Consider the following 24,909-nt stretch of genomic DNA (forward strand, 5'->3'; position numbering starts at 1 on the left):
CCGATCGAAATTGGTTTTTCGCATTCTGCAATCCGTTCCAGATTCAAACCGAATCGACATATAAAAAAGTGACAACATAGTTTATACGAACAATAGACCAATTTATTAAAATTTGAATGAAAACAGTTGCTTGATGGTATTAGAATGCTTAGAACACGTCATCCTGACCTGTACCCACCAATTTTTCGATGTGCTTCCTGGTATTTTTTTATTCTCTATTAGAGAGACTATCAGCCTCCTGAGCTGGTTCGTCTTATTTTAATTTTATTATTATGATAAAAAATTATTATAAGGCACAACTTGCAGACATAAAGTTTATTTTAGGACATTTTCGGTGTGACCAACCCTTTTTCCGATAACGCGCTTTAAACAGTGAACAAAATACTTCATGCACAACTATAACATTACGACTTCGATGCTGCTGAAATCCCAGTTACTTCTTCTTTAAGTTCCTCCAAAATTCGTAGCTTATTAACATAGCAACGGTCCTTCACGTGCCCCCAGAGGAAGTAATCGACGACGTGAAATGTTGAAATTCTTCTTACGTAGAATATAAGGATATAAGGACTATCACACACGAAGATCGATAACTTTTAGGAAAACATATATCTGGGACAAGTAATCAAGGTCTAGCCGAGCTAACACATCTCTCACCGGCACATTGGACTGCCTTTCTCTGGCCCGAAGGGAGTTTTCTAAATTCGATCTGGCAACAAGATACACCTCACACGACCAAACAACGTGTTCGATGTCGATAACCTTGGCAACAAGCACAGATATTGTTACCGGCAAGATTAATACTATAGAGTAGCGCATCTAACGAACAGTGAGTGGACATGAGTCGGGAGAAGGTGCGAATAAAGTCCCGACTCAAGTCCAGACTTTTGAACCATGGTCTGAGGCTAACCTTAGGGGTAATTGAGTGGAGCCACCGGCCCAATCCATCTTCGTGCCATTTGTGTTGCCAGCAAGCGATGGTATTTTTACGGACTAAAGAGTAAAATCCATTGAAGGTGATTTGACGCTGATAAATATCGCCTTCAATCGCACCAACCTTTGCTAATTAGTCAGCTTTCTCATTACCCGGAATTGAGCAATGTGAAGGGACCCAGACAAAGGTGATGACATAACAGCGTCTGGATAAAGCACTCAAAATTTCTCGTATTCTCTCAAGGAAGTACGGCGAGTGCTTTTCCGGCCTCACTGAACGGATAGCTTCGACAGAGCTAAGACTATCCGTTCATAGTGTTCAACAGGTCGTGAGGCGACGCTGTCCAGCACCCAGTGTATAGCTGCCAATTCAAAAATATACACTGAGCAAGGAAACTGAAGACTGTGGAAGGTGCTGAAAATTTTGATCTACACTCCAAATATTGTGAACTCGTTTATAGTGGACCCATCAGTTAAGTACATATTATCACAGTTAATACGCGCATGCTTTGCATGGAAGATCCTAGAAACGATCTCCGATCGATGATAATCTGGAATTCCATGGATATCCTGCTTCATGGACAGATCAAAATGCACAAAGGAATTGATGTTCTCAGGAAAACAAATACGATTTGAATATACGAAGAAGGAACAACCTACATGCGGTATTGATTTTTTCCACAAAAACGGATACGCCCTATTATCTACCATAGAATAAACGTTTCCTCGACAATGGTGCTTCGAACTTTCCAGTTATTTTAGATAACTTAATCGTCATCCCAAAAATTGGAAAAATTAGATCAAAACAACGCAAAACTATTCTTACCTCATAACTTTTTGTCAATTTCAAAAAATCTTGTATCTTGTTTATATGTGTGAGCTGCTGGTGTAATAATGTGTCAAACGAATACACTACTGCCGAATTGTTAGGCTCGTTTGTTTCAAAAAGGCCAATGCGCACTCTTGCCCCGTGCGCACCTTTGCCCCGCACTACTCTAATAAATGAATCGGTTCAAGTACAAGAATTTTATGTCACGCTTTCAGTATGGCTAATGCACTCATTGGAAGAAAGAACTAATTTTCGAACAAATAAAAAAAGTTAAAAGAGCACATGTATACCTTGTTAGCGAATGCCTAATGACAATGAGATTGATATTCTGCGAATGTGTTGCAGATCACTCACTGCGCTCACACCACTCATTGTTCGATTCACAAGCGATATCACTCTCATATACTACATACCGATGCTACATGCTCCGGCACTAATTGTGTCAAAACACAAACAAAACTTATTGTTTGTACCCAGTATTAAAAAAAAACTTCAAGTTCAATTGTCCAATTGTGATATTCTAGACATGACTGTCCCACCATAAACTGTAAGCCCGTATTCAAGCTTGATTGATTCAAGTGATGGGGGATCTTGTCGCATCTCATTGAACAATAGTTTTGTGCTTATAAACCCAGTAAACAAGGCAAGGATAAGAGAGGACTTTTTTGAGTGTCTTGATGACGTTCTCTGGAATGAGGCGACGGTCAACAATCTACAGAAATTTTCAAGTTGAATTAGAGTTATTGGAGTACTATTACACGCGAAAAATGTCAACGAAAATTGAACAATGTCAGCTAGAATCTGAACAAGAAACAAACACTAAGCGCTCAATTGATTGACATTGCATAATAGAGTGCCAACAGAGAAGAAAAGTGGAACTTGAGAGAAAAAAGTGGCAACGATTTGTGGCAAGAAAATGTAAACAGTGAAAAAATTGACAGATAGTTTACGCTCTAAAAATTGAACATAATGTTAAGATGTCTCTAAAAAGGTGGGAGACATCATATATAAGGTGGGAGGTTCGTATATAATGTTATTAATGTTAGCATCATCATGATAACTGAAATTGAATAAAATATACATATAGACGCAAAAACGCTGTGGATAGATATTATAATGCATTTTTATCGGTTTATGTATAATGCATTATCAAAATAAATCCATATGTATTGTAATCATAACTTGCTGTGCTATTCATAACAACATTTATGATCGTATTCCACCAATGATGACAAATGTGTAATTTACGAATGAAACTTCGCCATAGAAACTGAACATTGAATAAAAAAAATTAAAATGTGGTAAGAGCATCAGTTGAAATATTTTAAAGCATTCTCATCGGAATAAATTGAATGATACAATAATTATACGACTAAATAATGTAGGTACGCTTAAAAAACAACATAAAAATATGATTTCTGAATTTTTTTTTTTCAGTTTTGAACACACCCCATAAAAAGCTATTTTTATTTTTTTAAATACCCTCTGTTGGTATTGTATCTAGAATTTACAAGGTAATAAAACGTATCATATCCAAAAATGTGTTCTTCGTTTTTAAATTATGATTGTTCAAAATTAACCGATGGTTCAAAAAATCATTTTTCTCCTTTTTTCCTAAAATGAGGTTTTTTAAAAATTCATAACTTTTATCTCTTGAATCGATTCATATAATCGACATAGTTAATTTAAGTCAATAATTTCACAGGCGCAATTTTTTTTTTATTTATGAAAAACAAAATTTATTTTTATTTATTTTTCGTTTTATTATTTCTCGAACAACTCTGAATTCTTGGCTTTAATTTGATATATCGATCATCTGAATCGCTCTAGCAGTTCAAATGTTATGAATTTTTGAAAATAGGAAAAAGGGGAAGAAATTAATATTCCGAACTATCGGTTAACTCTAAAAAATTATAACTCAAAAAAGAAAAAAGAATATATCTATATTTGAGTAAAAAATATAAATGTGTAAAAAAATCCTCAGTTTTCAAGAAAAAATATAGAAAAATATAGCGCCGTTGGTTTCGAAGACTAGCTAATTTACTTCAATTTGATGTATCGATCATCTGAATCGGCTTAGTGGTTCAAAAGTTATGAGTTTTTGATAAAAGTTATTTTGAGAAAAAGTGAAAAAATCGAATCACCCAAAAAAATAATAATATAGGTTCAATGTTTTACCATGACGAAAACAAGCTACCAATTTTCCAAAAATCTAAAAAACCAATGTATCAGTTTGGCATGGAATGGCTGAAGTAATACTGCAATAGTTCACAAATTACAAAGTTCGCGTTTTGACGTAGGACTACGTCTAACCGGAAGATATAGGGGGTGAAATGGGAATCTAGGCACTGAACAAGGAGGAAAAAATGCAAGATTTTGAACGCTTATAACTCGAGCATTTCTCAATAGATCGCAAAGGTTTTTGTATCAATTGATAGGAAATATATCTACGCATCTATCATAATGAATAACATTTAATTTTTCTTGAGATAAATAATTGAATAATTGTGAAATATCAAGCATTGTCAAAATGCACTATGTGCCCATTTTTAATTGGTCCATTTTGTGCTCCTCAAATCGTACCGACCAAAACGGGCAACCAGAGCAGCAGCGAAATAGAATGAAGCACGATTGGAAAGGAAAAAGAAAAAAATGAACGAAACATTGGTCGCAGTCTCACACATGCGTAACTCTCGAGCCAGCCAGTCAGCTTAAAAATCCCCGCTCCGCTGCCGTAACGATCATTCTCATTCAAACCGTACACCACATCGGTTCGCATCACAACACATCAACAAACCAATCCAAGCAGCCATGTCTGGACATGGTAAAGGAGGAAAAGTGAAGGGAAAGGCAAAATCCCGCTCGAACCGTGTTGATCTGGAGTTCCCCGCAAGGGTAGCTAGGCCGAGCGCGTTAGTACCAGTGCACCAGTCCACCTAGCACAAGGACAAGTTAAGGGAAAGGCAAAGTCTCACTCGAACCGTACAGGTCTCCAGTTCCCTGTTGGTCGCATTCACTGATTGCTCCGCAAGGGTAACTAGGCCGAACGGATTGGTGCCGGAGCACCAGTATACCTAACAGCGATTATAAAGTTTCGGCCGTCGGAGTACTCGAGTTGGCTTGCAAAGCTGCTTACGACAATCAGAAAACCCGCATCAAGAACAGAGCAGCTTCGGTTCGGCGCTCATCAAGGCAACAATTAGTTTCAGTGAGTGGCAAAGTGTTTCTCCGGCACGTCGCATTAAATGTAATTTACTGAACAACATGTCACAAGCTGGATGAGAAGAAATTTTCCAACTGTGAAAGCTGTGGCGAGTGGCAAACGCAATAGCTAAACAGGAAGGTTTAACCGAACAAGATGGGAATATCGAGTGATAACAAAAACACAACACCAAAGGTTCTTTTCAGAACCATCAACATATTCATAAAGAGTAAACAGTAAACTAATCCATTTTTCAGGTAGATAGGTAGGTATTCACGTAGGAGAAGAAAATAAAACAATATATTTAAAATATATATTTAACAAAAGCTGTCCCCTTTGTATAGTCCTACGTCACTCCGGTTATGTCCCCGACATTACCCACCCGTCTTTTTTTCTTGTTGTTTTTCATGTCTTTTAGTGCGGCCATAATAATACTTAGAATTACTGCATTTGGATTGATGCTAGAAAATATCATTAACTTCCTTGAATAGTGGATGTGATATAATTCACTTTATATATGTAGATATATTAATAAATGTTTTCAAACGAATACATTTGTCAAACAAACTGCAAAACTAAATACTTTTATACTGTGCCTTCATTTTTTGAGTTTAACGTTCAAAGACCCTTCAATAAAAATGGCATTGGAACAACATAGTAAAACTGACATACAATTATGACAGATGATTGCTTTTTGATTGGCGCGTGCTCCAACTGGTGAACCGCCAATTAAAAGGCACTCCAACTAAAAAAACGCCAATAAGCAAATGGTACTGTAAAACTGTGAAAAATATATAAAAAATATACAATCTAAGACTCTTTTTGTCGTTTATGAGTTTGTTTTTTTTAAGTTACTGCTTGGCATGTTTGCGGATAACGGAAAGATATGATATGTTGGTTTGCACATGCCACTAGGGCCTTTTGCTGATTAAGTGAGTAAGATTTCTTACAAAACGTCATAACTTTACAACCATTGAGTCGATTTAAAAAATCGTCATATCAAATGATATCTTATTCTTTTATGAATCAACTTTAATCTGTCATTCACACAAACTCAAAAATTAAATACTACAGAAAAACTTTAATTATAACGCTTAGAGAATTTGCGACTTAATTTTCCACAATTCGCTCTTTCACACCAAATTTTTATCTTGTCGCAATTTTAAACCTCTCAAATTGAATTGTTAAAATGATAGGTCAAAGAACGAAAAGCATGAGAAATTAACAAATAATGGAGGGTAAATAATAAAGCAATATTAATCATGGATTTTTAATAACCATCTCAGAAAAATATTGAAAAAAAAATTCCTTTTTTAATTTCTCTTTCAAATTTTGATAAAATTGCACTGAATAGTTAAATAAGAGCAATATTAATATTTGAATAAACTTATGTAATTATAAACATGTTTATATAAACCTTCCCATCTTCTCATTCTTTATTATAGACCTTGCGTCAAGACAGCTAGAAATCCATACACTTTCAAATCAAGTGTGCCTGAAAAAATTATATTCTTCACGTAAACAAGCGATGAAAATGTGGACACTTTTTAGTCAATGAATTGTATGGAGTTCCACTGCTGTGGTGCCAATGAAAATGGCCTTCTCGAATTTCCAAAGCGAACTTGATTAAAAATGTTGATTCCCACGAAAAACTACCCTATGCAAAATATCAGCTCAATCGGACTTCATTTACTAGTGTCGCACAGCCGTCAAAGTTTGAGTTTTTTGAAAATCGAAAAATCACCCAAGGGGGGAGTAAGGGAAATCGGAGTTTTCAAAAAAAGTTTTTAATGCCAAATATCTTCGAATTGCATGAAACGTCGAGATTTACTATTATCCCGAAAATAAATGAAGTAAATGAAGTCCCAGAGTGTCGATTTTTTTCGAGATGACACTAGATCTCGACGTTTCATGCAATTTGAAGACATTTGACATCAGAAAAAAAAATCGAAAACCCCGATTTCCTTTACTTGGGCTTGGGTGATTTTTCAGTTTTCAAAAAACTCAAACTTTGACGACTGTCCGATTGAGCTGATATTTTGCATAGGGTAGTTTTTCATCACTTTGTTTTTCCTGCTTCTGACGAATTTAGTGTTTGTTTATTTGTAGTACACAAGAATGGCTCGAGTTCATCGATAGACAACTTTCAATTAAAACATCGACATCATCTCCGGGCTTCCTACGTGATGTCGGTTACAGGAAGAGTTAATCTACGGCAATGTATGTTTCTATTGTACCACAATCATATCTGATTTATTGTTCTAATTAGGAACGTAATATACAATGTTGTAATTTTTCAATCACAAATTGAGTTTTTTTTTTGCTGCAAAAGAATCATCATATCGGTTGTCCAGAACAATGGCGAGCGGTTAACTTTGAGAGTGCTAGTCCTCTGACCTACACCAGCACTTCATATCTATCCATCTGTAAACGTTCTAGAATTCAGGATATGTATCCAGCACTTAACTTCTATAAGTCCTATAAAAGCATGAAAGCAGAATATTCCCAAGGAGGAGTTCGATGAAATGATACAGAGCGTTGATTTTCATGCCGCCTGATGATTTTGTGATTTTGATTTTTTGTTCCAATTAGATATATAACATAATGGCGGTGATGGAACAAACATATTATCACTTGTGGACGTATGTGTGTCAATTGTTAAAACTACAAGAAGGAAAATAACGCTTGGATTGCATGCTCATAATTCTCGTATTATTCCCGTTAGAAATAATTAACCGTCTTGAACTGATTTAACTAAGGCACGAGTTAAATCTTATACTCTAAAACTGTCTAAAAAAACAATTTTTTCTTTTCACTGCACCACTGTGCTTTTATTCACTTCTATCTTAATACTGAACTTACAATTCATTTGCCCTGATATTTATAACAGATTTTAGTAAGACGCGATATTCGTGTCTAATCCTGATCGTGGGATTGTTTATTCTTTCGCGATGACCGTGAGCTTGTTTATCATTTCACTGAGCTGACTAATTGATTCTTGGTATTATTTATCTATCGGCTAGCTAAGCGGTTTTCTGTTTATATTAAGAAATGGAGTGATGATGTTGAGTGGCCCGTTGTTTATGTTGCTGGGTTATCCTGGCCTTAGATGTTGTTGTTAACTCTTCCCCTCTTAAGTAACTTTGTCCTCAAAGTTGAATTGTTCTAAATGGTGATGGCATATTGATAAATGATTGAATTTCTTTTTTGCGATGTTCTGTTAATTCTGCTGATGTTGACTCTGGATTTGTTATGATGATTTCATCTTTTCCGCTGACTGGAGAATGTGTTTCTTCAAGGGCGATATTTTCTTTGTTGATTTCTGGAATGTTGAATTCTGCTTTGATAGTTGGTTTCCGGGAATTGTATAGGAAAAATCCGATGATGGCGATAATTGAAATAAACGTTACTCCTCCAAATGATCCAAATAAGTTGAGCTTCCATGTAAGTGAATTATTTTGAAGATTTATTGTTTCTAGTTGTTCTCTGTTTTCCAATGTTAGGTATTGTAAATACTCGGCAGGTGGTGTATCGAGAGTGTCAATTTCGGTAGCTAGTAGACCTGTTGTAGGATGATATGGTCGTCCAGGTATGATGGGTTCGAAATTAGAGAAGAATTCTCCATTGATTTGTAGGCTGCATGCTTCAAATTGGATGAGGAATGAACCATTGAGTTGTTGATTCGAATTGCTGCAATTTGATGAGACTGCTACTATTGCGTTATTGATGAGAATAGAAGCGTCGTTTATTCGTTTGATTAATCCTTTTGAGTACACTTTTCGAAAATGCAATTAGAATGCTGTTCTCGGATGAGTCGGTCAATGCAATCATTACTTGAGGTTAATGTTGTGGTTTCGCATAGAAAATAGTTTCCTTGGTCTTCACATGGTTGGTTTGATTCGTATACATATATGTGTAATATTTCGCATAAGGTAATTGCGTTGTATTGCGATTCGTTTGTTGTTTTTAATGACAGAGTCAATATATTCGTATTCATAGATATTCTTTGAGAATTGAGGTACTTTTAGAATATATGCAATATGAGTGGTGTTTAATGTTACTTGGGCGGTTGATTGTGATAGGAGTTCTTCGAATGATGTAACGGATATATCGTGGTTTCCCAAAAAGGTTGCTATTGTATTGAAGTCGCGCATGGATAATAACTTGCTGCTTGGAATGCCATGTTTTGCCATTAAGATTGCTTCTTCTAGTGTTTCTATTTGATCTTGAAGAGAATCTAGGTTTGATAATATCATGAGGTGATTGATTTCAATGGAATGGTTTTTTGCTTTTTGCCTTTCCATTGCTAATATTTGATTGGCTAAAACGGTTACTTCTTGGATTCGGTTACTTATAGCTTGATTGACCATAACTTGTTTGTTATTTTGTGTAATGAGGGAGTTAAGCGTTGCGTTGATTATTCGTAGATCTTCTGCATCTGGATTACCTGCTACCCATTTCCATACGGTGCCTAATGTATCCCATCGTTTCTGTCTTGTTACAAATGGTTTTAACTTAAGGAATGTTTCGTATAATTTATAATTTTTTATTTGCATAAGTTCATATAATGGATTGCTTGATGGATTCAATTGTATTTCTTCATTAACATTTGCTATTGTGTTGCCTTTCTGAATTAAATCTATCGGATGTACAATTCTTACGTACCCTATCTTGACCTTGGCTTTCCCTAACGGTATAATAGCTAACGGATTATTCGTGAGGTCGTGTATATGAATGCCTGAATGTACCATTGATACGCAGAAGGCGAATCTGAAAAAGTAAGAGATTTGTACATTTTTCAATTGCTTGTGTCTTTTCTAAGATTTGTCTTGTGTATCTTTCTGTTATTGGAATCAATTACATAGGTATCGTGGTTTTCTTTAATTTTTACAATATTGTATCTGCTTTTTCTTTTATTATTGGTAAAAGTTTTTTCGTATGCATAGCTATCTGGTATGTATGTTTTATAATTTTTGGGTACAATCTTGTTTTCTTTGTCTTTAAACAATTGTAATATTTTTTTATTGATTTGTTCTTTTCTTTGGGCATATTCTGAAAAACTTAAATTGTTTGGGTTGTCTCCTATATAAACTGTTTTAGGTGTTTGCTTAGTGAATGAATGTACTGTATTATTATATCTATGTGCAGCTTCTTGAATTAGATTGTTTACAGTTATACCTGGGTTAAGTGCCTTAATACATCTTGCTATTTCTCTGATAGTCGAATGACATATTTCTACCTGTCCATTAGATTCTGATCTATGCACTGGTGTTTTAAAAATTTGGATTCCTAGATTTCTGATTTGCTGCTCTATTATGTTTGAAACGAATGCACTTTCATTATCTATTACTATTTGTGCTGGCACGTCCCAATCATAAAGAAGTTGCATTAATGGATCTCTAATGTCTACTATTGATTTGGATTTTATTGGTCTGATTTTAAGAAATTTTGAAAATTTATCCAGGGATGAAAGGAATAGGAAATTTGCATTGTAGACAAATATATCAATATGAACAATATCTCCTGGGTATATGGGCATAGGTGTTTTTATAGGTATGTATTCTTGAGGTTTACGATAATATTTTTCGGTTTTGCAAATTTCACAAGTATTAACATATTATCGGATCATTTTATTTATTCCGGGAAAGTAATATTTTTTTAATAGTTGTATTGAATTTTCTTTAGCGTTACGGTGAGCGAAATTGTGGATATTTTTGATTTCTTCGAATTGTTGTTCTACCTCTTCTATGTCTTCTACTCTTATTTGAGAAAATCGAGCTTTGACCATTTTGGGATTATAATTTTCTTTGTATATATCTTGTATTTGACCCATAGTATTTTCGTCTGTCATAATTCCGTTAATAATTCCTGGTACTAAGTATTCTTTCATTTTCTGTTTTAAGAAGTTAGTTGTAAAGTTTGATTCTGTAAAGATATATCTGTGGTAACTTTCGAATGGCCTATTTTGTTCAAAGCTAGAGTTTCGTCCAATTGTAAAAATTAATTGATTGCGGAAGACATTTATCGGGGCTTCAGTTGAGGGAGGAGGAGTTGTCATCATCTTCTGCTGAATGCTGTGTAGGAGTTAAAGAGTTGATTTGTATACGGGATAATGCATCAGCTACAACGTTGGATTTTCCTGGTTTATAAAACATTTCGTAATCATGTTCTTCCAAAAAGGATTTCCATCGTTTAAGTTTAGCATTGTTGTTTTTAGGGGATAATGTGAATGTTAAGGGAAGGTGATCGGTGTATATTTTTAATTTAGCTCCGTAAATGAAGTTTCGAAGGGTTCGTAAAGCCCATACTACTGCGAGCATTTCTTTTTCATTTGTAGCATAATTTTCCTCTGCTCTAGAGAGTGTTCTTGAAATGAAAGTTATTGGTCGTTCTCCATCGTGAAATTTTTGTGAAGCATCAGTAGTCAGAATGAAAGTTTCTTTGAAACCTGGATATGCTAGTACGTCGTTTGAAGATAATATTTCTTCTAATGTTTCAAAGGATTGTTTTGCATCGATGTCGAATTTATTGGGAAAATTTTTTGATTGGTTTTTAGGAATCAGGCGATGGCCATCTTCCCCTCTTAAAAGTTTTGTCAAGGGTTTCGCAATGTTAGAGTAATCCTTTACAAAACGTCGGTAGTATCCGGAAAGTCCTAGAAAGGCTCTTAAATCTTTGAGATTTTTTGGCTCTGGGTATTTTTGAATACATTCTACTTTTTTCATGTTTGGTTTCAATCCGTTTTCTGAACCTAGAAATTCGACTTCTGTTTTCAAAAATTCTGATTTATCTGGTTGGATTTTAAAGTTCGCACTTCGTAATGTTTTAAAGATGGTTTCTAAATTTTTCAAGTGTTCTTCGAAGGTTTTTCCGAAAATAATGATATCATCGATGTAAACGTGGCAAATTTTTCCAATATGTTCTCGCAGAACATCGTCCATAACTCTTTGAAAAATTGAAGGGGCATTTTTCAATCCAAATGGTAATTGTACAAATTCATATTTTCCATTATTTACCGAAAATGCTGTTTTTTCTATATCCTTTTGTGCCATTGGTATCTGGTGGAATCCAGAAGCTAAGTCAAGAGTTGTGAAAAAATTATTGTTGCCCAAATTGGCTAAAACTACTGAAGTATCTGGAATAGGGTATTTATCGCTAATGGTTTTTGAATTTATTTTTCGATAATCTATGACCATGTGATACTTTTTTTCGTTAGATGCGTCTAGCTTTTTCGGAACGATCCAAACTGGAGAATTATATGGAGATCGAGATGGTTTAATAATACCGTCATTTAAAAGTTTTTCAATTTGTCTATTGACTTCTGATTTTAATGCTTGTGGATATGGATAGGTTTTACTATACACAGGGTTTTCGTCCGTTGTTCGTATATCTGCGCTTACCTTTGTGGTGAATGGTAACTTGTCATCTGGTGGCTGAAATAGATCTTGAAAGTTATTTAAAAATTTGTTAAGTGTTTTTGAGGTTCTGTTAGGTGTTCATCTCGAATATGTATTTTATTAACCTCTTGTAGCTGGTGTTGGAGAAGTGGAATTACGTGATTATCTGTAATGATTAATTTTTCGTTTGATGTATCTATTATAGCTTTAAGTTCTTTCAGTGTGTCATGCCCTATTATTGCATCGAATGTTTTTAATTTTTCCAAATGATAAAATTTTACCATAAGGTCTGAATGTGGTTTAAAAAATTTTGCTTTCGAAAATTTATTGATTTTGATGTCACCTCCGACGGATGATATAAAAATGGAGTTTTAGTGGTATGTGAAATTTGAGCGTATTTGGGATGAATGTAATTTTTGTTTGATCCAGTATCGATCAAAATTTTCAAGGGAGTTTCTGTGTTACCATAGTAGAGAAAATATGGTAGCGCGGAGTTTATTCTAAAAAATTTAACTCTGCGGTTTCAGAAATTTCTTCGAGATCATCTGGTTTTTGAGCTTCAATATTTCTCATGTACCTTTCAAATGTAGAAGATTCTTTAGGGTAATATTCTTCGTCGTCTGAAGGTGTGTATCCATATCTTTCTTCGAATCCACATTCTTGGTCTGGCGGTTGCTTTTCATTTGTTTCGGTGTTGAATAATCGAGGTCTTTTTGAGGGATGACTTCCATTGGTTCAGGTTTTTGAGATGGATTTTTATTGAGTTGTGGTGGTTTTGGGCGGAAGAACGATTGAGCGTTCTGTGGTTTATTGAAAAATGGTTGTCTTATGAAGGGTTGTGGATTATTGACTGGAATATAAGGATGGTATCTATTTAGATTTATCTTTCCGTTCTGCATAATATTTCTAGGAGGAATTCTCGGGGGTAGATTAGGTATGTTATTTCTTTGAGGAATTAATGGTATTGAGTTTCGTGGGCCTTGAGGTATTTCTGGGGGCTTTGGTCTAGCGAGACTCTTTCTAAACTCAACATTTTGAAAAGAAATGCAATAGGAGTATGCACTTGCGAGGGAGTCCGGTCTGTAATTTTTAAGGAATTTTCCAATCTCTCCATCTAGTCCTCTTACGAACGCATCGATTGCTTTTTCATTGTACATGTCAATCATTGCTCTGCATGCTTCGGGATGTTGGAATCTTACATCCGTCTTTACCTGATTAGCAATCAAAGAAAGGATACGATTTACTTCATCGTAATAGTCTTCTAATGATCTACGATTTTGTTGGCAATTCATCAACTGATGATCCAATGTTGTAATATCTCTTTTTTCTCCATAGTATGTCAAGAGAGTACGTTTGATGAGATTCCAATTGGTGTTCACATTTGATGCTACTAGTGCATCATTTGCTTCACCTCGGATTTTCCTACGAATTGCTTTACATACTACGTGAAATTTATTTCTGGTGTCTATGCTGCTTGTTGCTGAAGGTTGGTACAACTGTACTAAACCTCCTGCATCACTTAACCAAACACAAACCTCATTCGGATCTCCAGTAAAAATAGGGAGATCTTTCACGAGATCAGGGATCTTTTCAATTTTCTCTGGGTCCACAGGTGTACCATCTGATGATGTCAGATATAATGGTGGATCTGAAGTATCAATGTCACTTGGCTCGGCTCTGGTAGTTTCCAGTGCAGCGAGTCTATTCAAAATATCTTGATACTGTTGTTGTTCCATGTTGAAATGGAATTGTTGCAATAAGTTCGTTAATTCGTCAATTTTTTTCGTTTGCTTTTGTTTTTCTTATATGTTATATCTTTACTTTATAAATTGCTCTTTTGTTTTATGTTTTATTATTCACTTTTGTATTTCACTCGTGATATATTTCTTTTATTTGATTCACTTGTATGATTGATAGAAAATGGTTACTTACGTTACTAACCTGAACATCCTGTGGGAACACCACAAGACTGCGGGACAACGTACTTCCAGACGTCAATCCTCTTACGGTGCCGTTCTTGGAAAGCTCCGGTGCGCGTGTTCAGTGGTTTGTTACCGATGTCCTATTATCACCTTTTTCCCAACACTGCCGGGTGCAGTAGAGACTCGTTGGGTTGGATCCTGAGGTGTTGTCTTTCTCTCCTTCTCAGCACGTCCGCGTGATCCTTTTCACCTAGGCCTAGTGATTAGCTGTCCTGGTTACTAATGGCGCTGGTACGTACGGCTGCAGTTCCCTGCGATCCAGATAAATTTCGGTAGTGAAGTCAGGAATGTGATATCTTCTATCGGATCACGGTTTCCTGGTGCGATGTTGGTCACTTGGTATCCAATTAACTCTTTCGTTTCGGATTACTAAGTTTGTCTCCTAGGCACTTGCACTTCACTAACTACTTGCAACACACAGGTCCCTATTCAGGCGCCAGTTAAATCTTATACTCTAAAACTGTCTAAAAAAAACATTTTTTTCTTTTCACTGCACCACTGTGCTTTTATTCACTTCTATCTTAATACTGAACTTACAATTCATTTGCCCTGATATTTATAACAGATTTTAGTAAGACGCGATATTCGTGTCTAATCCTGATCGTGGGATTGTTTATTCTTTCGCGATGACCGTGAGCTTGTTTATCATTTCACTGAGCTGACTAATTGATTCTTGGTATTATTTATCTATCGGCTAGCTAAGCGGTTTTCTGTTTATATTAAGAAATGGAGTGATGATGTTGAGTGGCCCGTTGTTTATGTTGCTGGGTTATCCTGGCCTTAGATGTTGTTGTTAACTCACGGCTTTTTCCACTCCATTAAAAATTTCTACTAAAGAGTTACTTCAAAATTTCGATCCATTCGAAAATAAAATCCGAAGCGATCAACAAGTGGATTGAATGATATAATTTCGTTGTTCTACGTCAAAAATGCGATCGTATCCTAGACACAACTAGTATGAGATGCCACTTTTTTGTTCGTGTTGGTGCTCTTCACATATGTTGTTGCAATGAAAGCTATTCATGATTTTCATTGAATGGGATTGAACGTACTTTGCGTGTTTCACGATTCTTTACTTGAGGGAAAATTAAATAATTAATGACCTAAATGGCCAACTCGATGATGCGGTTTACACCGTATATCTAATGTTTTTATATCTTTTACGGCCATTATACAGCAAATAAACTTAATACCTTTGCTCGAACGAGAAATCTGTCATTTTGCCCGATATCGAAGCCGCAAGTGAAAACGACGAAATCGTTTCAATTCAATGAACACTATTTGTCATTCACATACTGTGTTTGTAATTTAATTCCATCATGTTGCAATTTAATTTATAGTGTGTTTTATTGTTCCATTACAGGATGTTCTCGTTGATGTTCACTCGCGTATACAAAGCTTGGTTGCATCCTCAGATCATTTTCAAATTTACCTCCAACTACCGTGAACAGGTTCACAGATCTGAAAAATTTATAACCGTTGCACGCAAGGTTGGTTTTTATGGGGTTGCGAAAACTATTATTAAAAATATTCACTTTTCAGATTATCGAATCTCGCCAGGAACGGAAGCGAAACAATCCAACATTTGCGCTATCCGCTGAGCGCGACGACGACAATATTCGTAACAGTGAGATATTAATCGAGAAGCTAGAGCGGATAGCTAGTGAGTCAAATTTGCTGAACGACGAAACTATGCTGGATAACATAAACACCTTCATACTCGCAAGCTACGACACAACCGCATCCACAATCGCAGCCACGCTGCTAATGCTGGCGATGCATCCGGATGTGCAGGAGCGTGCCTTCCAGGAGATTAACGATACAATCCTCAGCGACGATATCGACTATGAGCATTTATCCAAATTGGTCTACCTGGAGATGGTGCTGAAAGAAACGATGCGCCTCGTTCCCGTTACACCAGCCATAGGAAGGGTGTGCGAAAAAGAAACCAAAGTTGGTGAACACATGGTTCCGAAAGGAGCTCAAATAATCATACCGATACACATCCTACATCGAGACAAGAATGTATGGGGAGAACGAGCGGATTATTTCGATCCGGAGAACTTCTCACCGGAAAAGTCTGACAAACGACACCCGTACGCGTTCCTTGGTTTTAGTGGTGGCATCCGAAATTGCATCGGGATGCGTTACGCCTATATGGTGTTGAAGATAGCGGTTGCGAAGATGATCATGAACTACAAGTTCTCCACCGACATCAAGTATGCAGATATCAAATTCAACGCTTCGGTTGTCATGCGGATAGCCAACGGCTACATGATAAGCCTAGAGCGACGGAAAAAGGAGACTGATAATTGAAATAGTAACCTGGTGTGTAAATGGAGCAAAAAGTGCACTAGGTATTGTTGCTAATCATAATGTGGGCCTCTGGGAACATGCAATTAGAAATGCGGTTATTAAGGGTCTTTAGTGTAATGAATGCAATCTCATAATTGTTATAATCATCGAATGGTGTTAATGGATAATCTGTAAATGATTACAGATAATCTTAGAGTGTGTTCACACGTCTAATTCAATAAACTTCAGCATGAATAAACCGATTCGAATCTAGAACATAGCGATAGTAACTGTGCCATGTAACGATGTGGTAATATCAACGATTGATAGTGATTTTTTGAACATGATCAATAGTTCATGCGAATTTGAATATTATTCATTCGGTGCGTTTGACTGTAAGACATAATTCTACCCGCAATGTAAGACAATGAACTAAAAACAATCACAAAGATAAAATAAAGATAAGTATGTAGTTGGAAAAACAAGTCATTTCAGATTGATATTTTTTGTTTGTTTCATAAGGAATGATACTAGTTTATTGAAAAATCATGAAACTTTTGAGATCTAAACTTAGTGTCCGCCCAAAAAAGGATTCGCACAATAACTAGGAAAATGAAACTAGCGCACTATGATGGAAAATGCTTGTATTCAAGTAGCTTCATTTTTTTCTTCTAACAAATACTTTTTTTCGATCTTTTTCGGGCGGCATTTACTTCCATTTACTGCTCACTTTTCAACTCCTCTTCTTCTTCGGCATCCAAACCGATTTCGTCAAGGTCGGCGACGGAAACAAGCGTTTAATTCGATCGGCTAAATATACTGTACAGAATTTCCGTCCATTTGATTCATCCTCCAATACCTACGTTACAATGAATGGACCCTTATAATGAAGCACCAGTTTCCTACTTCCACCGACTTTAAATTGATCCTACTTTACTAAAATCAGATCATCAACATCATACCGCTCTGCGGCCTTCCTTCTCTTGTAGGTATTGTAGGCATAGGTATTGGGTTCAATTCCTGATCGGTCAAGGATTTATTCGGGTTGGAAATTTTCTTGACACGCCTTGGGATATGTAAAGTAATGGGCCTGAAGTATTGGCTAGAATTAGGCTTGGGTTTGCTCAGCTACTAGAACTCGGAAACGATCTCAATTGCAGGCCGTGACCGGGGATCTGATAAAGTGGGATTTCCCTTGTAAGTTCATGGCTAATATTGACATAGGCATGGGGTTCAATTCCCGATCGGTCCAGGGTCTTCCCGGGTTGGAAATTCTCTTGACATGCCATAGGTTAAATACGTTAAGTTGATAACATAAATTGTTCTTCAATTAGGAATCTATGTTTGTAATATAACCAGTCCGTTTGTTTTGTTTTTTACTTCAATGTGCTTACTGGTTATTTTAATAATTGTTACATAAAGATCAACAAGAGAACTCGTACAGCTCAAACTTTTTGAGGTGATCATCATCATTATTTCATTATTTCATAAAACGAGGAAATTATTGTCTTTTGAGTGTATGTGTGTCCGTGTATTTTTCTTGTCAAGACTATGGTGATGATGGTATTTTTTTGCTTTTATATATATCTTAGTTATTCAATTAAATTTAAAAAAATAATTGTGAAGTCTGCAATAGTTTGAGCCCGCGCGCGTTGTCAAACATAGAGAAACGTGAGATTGAACAAAAGCAAAAGAATTTTTGATCGAATAAAACAAAGTCATTCCAAGGGGTTTAATGTGGAAACCTAAGGTAAGCTAGGGATAGCTCAATCGGAATACTTGTAAATTCATCTTCTCAACAGATAATTATATCAAGATTTTTCTGTGTTGTGGCGGATCTCATTGCAGATTCAGGTTGACACGTTTATACCCCAGGTTGAATGTAGGGCCTGAAGTATCGGCTGGAATTAGGCTTAGGTTTGATCAGCTGTCTGGTCTCGAAAACGATTAAGAGACCGTTGTCGGGTATCCAGTGAAGCGGGAATTCCTTTGTAAATTCTAGGCTAATGCTGACATAGGTATTGGGTTCAATTCCTGATCGGTCAAGAATTTTTTCGGGTTGGAAATTTTCTTGACATGCCTTGGGATATGTAAAGTGATGGGCCTGAAGTGTCGGCTAGAATAAGGCTTGGGTTTGCTCAGCTACTAGAACTCGGAAACGATCGCAATTGCAGGCCGTGGCCGGGGATCTGATAAAGCGGGATTTCCCTTGAAAATTCATGGCTAATACTGACATAGGCATTGGGTTCAATTCCCGATCGGTCTAGGGTCTTCCCGGGTTGGAAATTCTCTCGACATGCCATGGAATTAATACTTTAGACAAAGGCTTAAATTGTTCTATCGACTAGTAATCTATGTCTGCGGGATAACCAGTCCGTTTTCTTTTCAATTTAATGTGCTCACTGGTTAGTATGATGTAACTCAATTATTATCAATAAGATAACTCGTCCCGCTCAAGCCTTTGTAGGGGAAAGAGGTGGGACCATCATCATCATCTTGTAAAAAAAGCGCAGGATAGCGGCTTCTGTCATGTTCCTGAACATCGCTGGATCGTTCCCGACATTTTCTTCTACACCGTGCAAGTGCATCTACATTGGCACGGTCATTAAACGCATCATCCTTAGGATTGAACGCCAACACTAGCGATGTTAGCGTCCTCGTCGAATTCGGTGAATTCTTGATCGCTCATTGTACCTGCTTGACACTATCAACCCATTTTATATTATCTCCGTCAATCATACTGCGCAGCGCAGTGCGAATCGTATTGTTACTGCATTCCACCTAGCCCTTGACACGGGGTTTTCAAACAGCGACCTTTGCTTCAACCCGTTATCGAAACGAGATTTCTGAACTACCTTAGCCGTGAACGATGTTCCGTGTTCACACGAGTAGACAACCCAGATCCCGTTTGCGTCGAGTCAACTGCCTTTATCAACACAAACTTCGTGAATCCACAAACACAGACCAACAGATGTTCGTTTCATTTCGATGAACGAAGAAATGTACCAAAATGGTTCAGATGCACTATATAGAACAGTATTGGCATCTTGGAAATGGAACATGGGAATCCTTCTTCGCGTCCAACCTTCCCTCTATGCAATGCGCAAGCCACAATGTATGCCCTTATCCTGTGAACCCAGAATCGCTTCATCAGCATTTTTAGCACATTTTTTCGCCAAAGTGTCCTCGATGGCCGTTAAAGCTTTCCTCCACCCTCCAACGGATCGTAGTCGGAACCACCCAACACTTTACTCCATCCACTAGTCGGTAGAGGCGCCGTTTGGCGGTCTTCGTCCGTCATTGAATCTCTGCACAGTTTGTCATTGGCCTCGGTAAACTTTGGGTCTTGTCATTGCAATGAAACAAGAAAGTCAGAGTTGCTAAACTCAATCGCCAGCATATTCTCCACAGAAATCGAAACAGTCCTGGGTGTCATCAATTGTGTTTCTTCACAGAGCATCATCATATTTCAAGCAACTACCACTTCGATGTTCCAGTCGGAAGTTATATTACTATAGCTTCAGGAAATAGCCCGCCACTCGGTAATCCATCTCTTGTTTTAAATCCTACCAAACCCGAGAATTCACCGTACTTCATGAACCTGGAACTCTACCTTCCGCACAAGAAAGAAACTTTTCCTCAAGTTGATTGTGTATCCCTCTCCTCCCCCGACTCACATCCAGCAGAATTACGAATTTATCAAGCATCTCCAAGTCTTCAGGCCCAGCCACAACGAAATCATCGACGACAAGCACGACACGACAAAGTCGCACTTCCGAACTTGTTCCATAAACTTATTTACTGCTCGCTGAAAAACAGCACATTCGTTGGCTAATCCGGAAGGTATACTTAGGATCCGGTAGTGACCATCTGTTGTCGAAAATGCAGTGTAATTCTGGCTCTCTTCATCAAGATGAATTTTATAGTATCCACTGTATGAATCTAAGGAAACAAACGCCTGCGCTCTGCCAGCCCATTTACGAATGTTTCAATATCTGACATTGGAAAACGATCTTCAACCTGAATGATGCCCGCCTATAGTAGCTCATTCGTAATTACTGCAAGCGCCGATTCCTTGGCGTATTCCATTCTTCTGGGCTTTACGAATACTAACTCATATTCCTCCAACTGAATCTTCATTCCAATGGATTTCACTCTCTCCAATTCATTCAAGTTGGTTGGCAAATGACTGGATGAAGCGGACCCTATCGGTGGGGTCTATGTGGCTCCCGGAGCGTTACTATAACCGACTTACCTTCAACGAAGATTACTATACAATGGCCGAATGACGAAAGGCGAGCACTCATACCAGTGCAAGCATTAATCGGCGGCCGAGCACCAGGGGATATTATATTGCTGTGCGTTGCATAATCCTTCAAGAGACTGGCGCATACCACACAGAGTCTTTATCTTCTTGTCCAGTAACTTTGTAAGGGGGGTCCTGTGCGAGCCTTTTAAAATCGCCGACTTTTGCGCCAGAGGACCAATGTCCTCTGTTGGGATTCGGATTGATTATTGCCCGGACCAGCGCGTACCGTAGGCCTCGCTACAGTATCCTCCTTCAAATTGCGGTTTGCCACACTTCCCAATTTGCTGACGAGAATTTCGAAAAGTTTCTCTGACGTTTTGAGGAACCCAATTTTTCTTTGTAACCGAAACTAAATAAGAAAATGTTACTAATTTTAAAATAAACCGCTAATATTTTAATAAAAAATTAACCAAATCTTTTTCCAGAAATTTTCCGAATATTTGTTTCTTATTTTCGTCAAAACACCTAACTCCTTTTCCCAACAATTCCAAATTGCTTGTGACGTCACTTTTTACTTTACGTGTTTTCCTAACTCTATGATTCTCCTACTAACACAATATTTTGTTCCTACTAATTGGTGTCGTTTTACGTGTAACTGTGGTGGTGGTCCGTTATATAGCGTTCTTTTTCAGGGTACTCACTCTAATACCGGGATGACAACGGTGGGATTTTCAAATGGTGAAGCAGCGTGATGATTTATTCCGCTCCGACACCAAAACTCTCACCGACGTGAGTTCCGGTAAATCTCGCTGGCGTTGGTGGACTTTCCCGTCCTGAGCTTACCGTGTTGGAGTAGGGTCGCGTGTAGCGTGCGACTCACACGGGGCCGAGCTTCCCTTTCGTTGACCAACGCGCTCCAGAATGGTCTATAGTGGTACGCAACCACGAGGCGATAGACCACTCCGGGGGATTTACCGTAGCACCAAGATCTCACAGCGATGGCTGATCGCCGGAACGCAAGCGCAGTCCAGACTAGGACTCGGGCACGTAAATGTAACCTGTACACGGAGCCACCAAGGCTGTATAAATTGCCTTTCATTATTATAAAATCATCAAACCAATGTTGCTTTAATAAAAATTTACCTCCGTTTTACAGGATGCAAAGCACACTGCTGCACTAACTTTTAATTATACTAATTGATTGTACTCAATTGTACAATTGTCCTAAATAAAATTTCACAATGAACAAAAGCGTCTTTATAGTAAAGAATAAACTCACTTCTACTTGATTTGAATAATCGCGCAACTCACGATTTATTGATATTTTTATCCAAATCACTCCGAAAATATCTGGAAATAATCAAAACTTAATACTCGAAACGTTTTGAAACTATTTTTACTGTTACTTCAAAATAAAAACTACTCAAAATAATGTCACTCGTTTTCACCAAAATTGAACTTCTTCGCTCGGCGGCTCAGAATGGAAAGGTCGATTCCTCTGTTCTTTCGGATTGCGAAACCTTTCGAATCTTCTAGTAATTTTTTTTATATTTCTGTCTCTACTTCCGGATCTTTAGCCATTCTCTAATGTAGGATTTTCGTCGAGGACTACTAAGTTCTCGATCGATTATTCTGAGCGTCTGATTCTATTCGTGGTCTGATAAAGGGCGTGTCACATCAAATTGCATCACGGAAAAAACGCTGTAGAAATTCGCCCAGTAGACCGATCCTTTTGAAAATTTTAGACAGTAAAATAAAAACTATTAAACAACTTTTGGCATTTTCTTTTTATTCATACTTCGAGCCCAAGCCCGTATGCTCGCACCTTCCTCTTTACCCCGTCCATAAGGTTCTGTACGACGTCAGGTTGTAGTTTTTTTTGAACAGAAATCCATTTTCTCTTGAAGTCCGCCTCCGATTTGACAACTTTTGGGTTCTTCCGGAGGGCCTGCTTCATAATCGCCCAATATTTCTCTATTGGGCGAAGCTCCGGCGCGTTGGGCGGGTTCATTTCCTTTGGCACGAAGGTGACCCCGTTGGCTTCGTACCACTCCAACACGTCCTTTGAATAGTGGCACGAAACGAGATCCGGTCAGAAGATGGTCGGGCCCTCGTGCTGCTTCAATAGTGGTAGTAAGCGCTTCTGTAGGCACTCCTTAAGGTAAACCTGCCCGTTTACCGTGCCGGTCATCACGAAGGGGGCGCTCCGCTTTCCGCAAGAACAGATCGCTTGCCACACCATGTACTTTTTGGCAAACTTGGATAGTTTCTGCTTGCGAATCTCCTCCGGAACGCTGAATTTGTCCTCTGCGGAGAAGAACAACAGGCCCGGCAGCTGACGAAAGTCCGCTTTGACGTAGGTTTAGTCGTCCATTACCAGGCAATGCGGCTTCGGTAGCATTTCGGTGTACAGCTTCCGGGCTCGCGTCTTCCCCACCATGTTTTGCCTTTCGTCACGGTTAGGAGCCTTCTGAACCTTGTATGTACGCAGGCCCTCCCGCTGCTTGGTCCGCTGGACGAATGAACTTGACAAATTCAGCTTATTGGCGACATCCCGGACCGAACTTCTCGGATCACGTCTAAACTGCTTAACTACGCGCTTGTGATCTTTTTCACTGACGGAGCATCCATTTTTGCCGTTCTTCACCTTCCGGTCGATGGTTAGGTTCTCGAAGTATCGTTTTAGTACTCTGCTGACCGTGGATTGGACGATTCCCAGCATCTTACCGATGTCCAGATGTGACAACTCCGGATTCTCGAAATGAGTGCGCAGGATTAATTCACGACGCTCTTTTTCGTTCGACGACATTTTTCCAAATTTACGAAAAATTGACACTGAAGCATGGCCAACGTGATCTATACACTCTTATCTGATTATAAGCGAAAGCTGAAGATATAATTCCTAAATATTCAATTTCTACAGCGTTTTTTCCGTGATGCAATTTGATGTGACACACCCTTTATCTAACATTAGGCGTAACTCAATTTAAAATTTTCATGAAACGACCTACTCGTTTCAACTTCTATCCCTACCTCCCCCACGGTGCCGACTGGGGCACGAGTAACCATGATGAAGATTCGGTAATCAACCCCGGTGGGTTCTTGGTCGTATGTTGACAGAAAGGGAGGCCTTTTCGAGCGCCTGTTAACCATGGATGTGAGGCTCAAAACAGTGTCTATTCCCCATGTCATTGTCCTCGTGCCAGCGTGGGTCTCTAAATAGAGCTGTGCACGATGTTTCTTCAACGAGACAACGGGTTGGTGTAGTCACTGCAAGCCATCCGCGAGAATGAAACAAAGAATTCGAGACAGGACAATCGGTCTAGACCGAAGCAAATAACACAGAATAGAGATTGGAGACTCGGGACATGGAACTCCAAGTCTCTCGACTTTTTTGTCGACTATCTTGTCTTTTTCTTCTTCGAAAATACTTAGAGTCCGCAATTTCAATATAGTAGCGCCGCAGGAGTTGTGCTGAAAAGGTTCGATGTACGATCGTTTCAAAGTGGTTAAGTCAACTACCAGAGCTGCGACAACACACACACGATCTGGGTACAGCTTTCATCGTGATGGCGGAGATGCATAAATGGGTGATTGGTTAGTGGCAGCAGAGCAGATTGAGAATGCGAGGCCACTCCTTCAACATCAGTATCATAAACGTCTAAAGCTGTCATCTAGCATCGCTATGATTTTAAAGAAAAATTTGAGGCCTCGCTAGAGTGTGAATACGAACGCTGCTCAAAACACAACATCAAAATCGTCATCGATAATTTGAACGCTCAGACTTATCGACTTCGCTGCATTCAAAAAGTTGGCCATACGTAGCAATTTCTTCCAGTACAGCCTCCAACACTGTTACTGTTAACTAGGGAATCCAAGTTTTCCCTAGGAGCCACAAATGTTAACCTTTTTTTTTTTTTTTTTGAAATTCTCTTATTGGCAAAGCCCCTAGACTTCAGCAAATCCCGACTAGGGCAGCCACTAACTCTTCGTGATCCGACGGCTACAGAATGGTCCGTCGGATG

General features: G+C 38.1%; 1 protein-coding gene across 1 annotated transcript in view; it reads left to right on the forward strand.

The window, feature by feature from the left end:
* The window catches only part of LOC129778370 (probable cytochrome P450 313a4), a 29,730-nt gene extending 7,632 nt beyond the window's left edge, over positions 1–22,098 (forward strand). Inside the window, exons 2-3 of the mRNA XM_055785238.1 lie at positions 15,704–15,830; positions 15,883–22,098. Of these exons, the coding sequence (XP_055641213.1) occupies positions 15,704–15,830; positions 15,883–16,656 (901 nt within the window). The 3' untranslated portion in view covers positions 16,657–22,098. The remainder of the gene's footprint in view (positions 1–15,703; positions 15,831–15,882) is intronic.
* The last annotated feature ends 2,811 nt before the right edge of the window (positions 22,099–24,909 follow it).

The sequence above is a fragment of the Toxorhynchites rutilus genome, chromosome 3, assembly GCF_029784135.1.
Source record: "Toxorhynchites rutilus septentrionalis strain SRP chromosome 3, ASM2978413v1, whole genome shotgun sequence".
Lineage (NCBI taxonomy): Eukaryota > Metazoa > Arthropoda > Insecta > Diptera > Culicidae > Toxorhynchites > Toxorhynchites rutilus.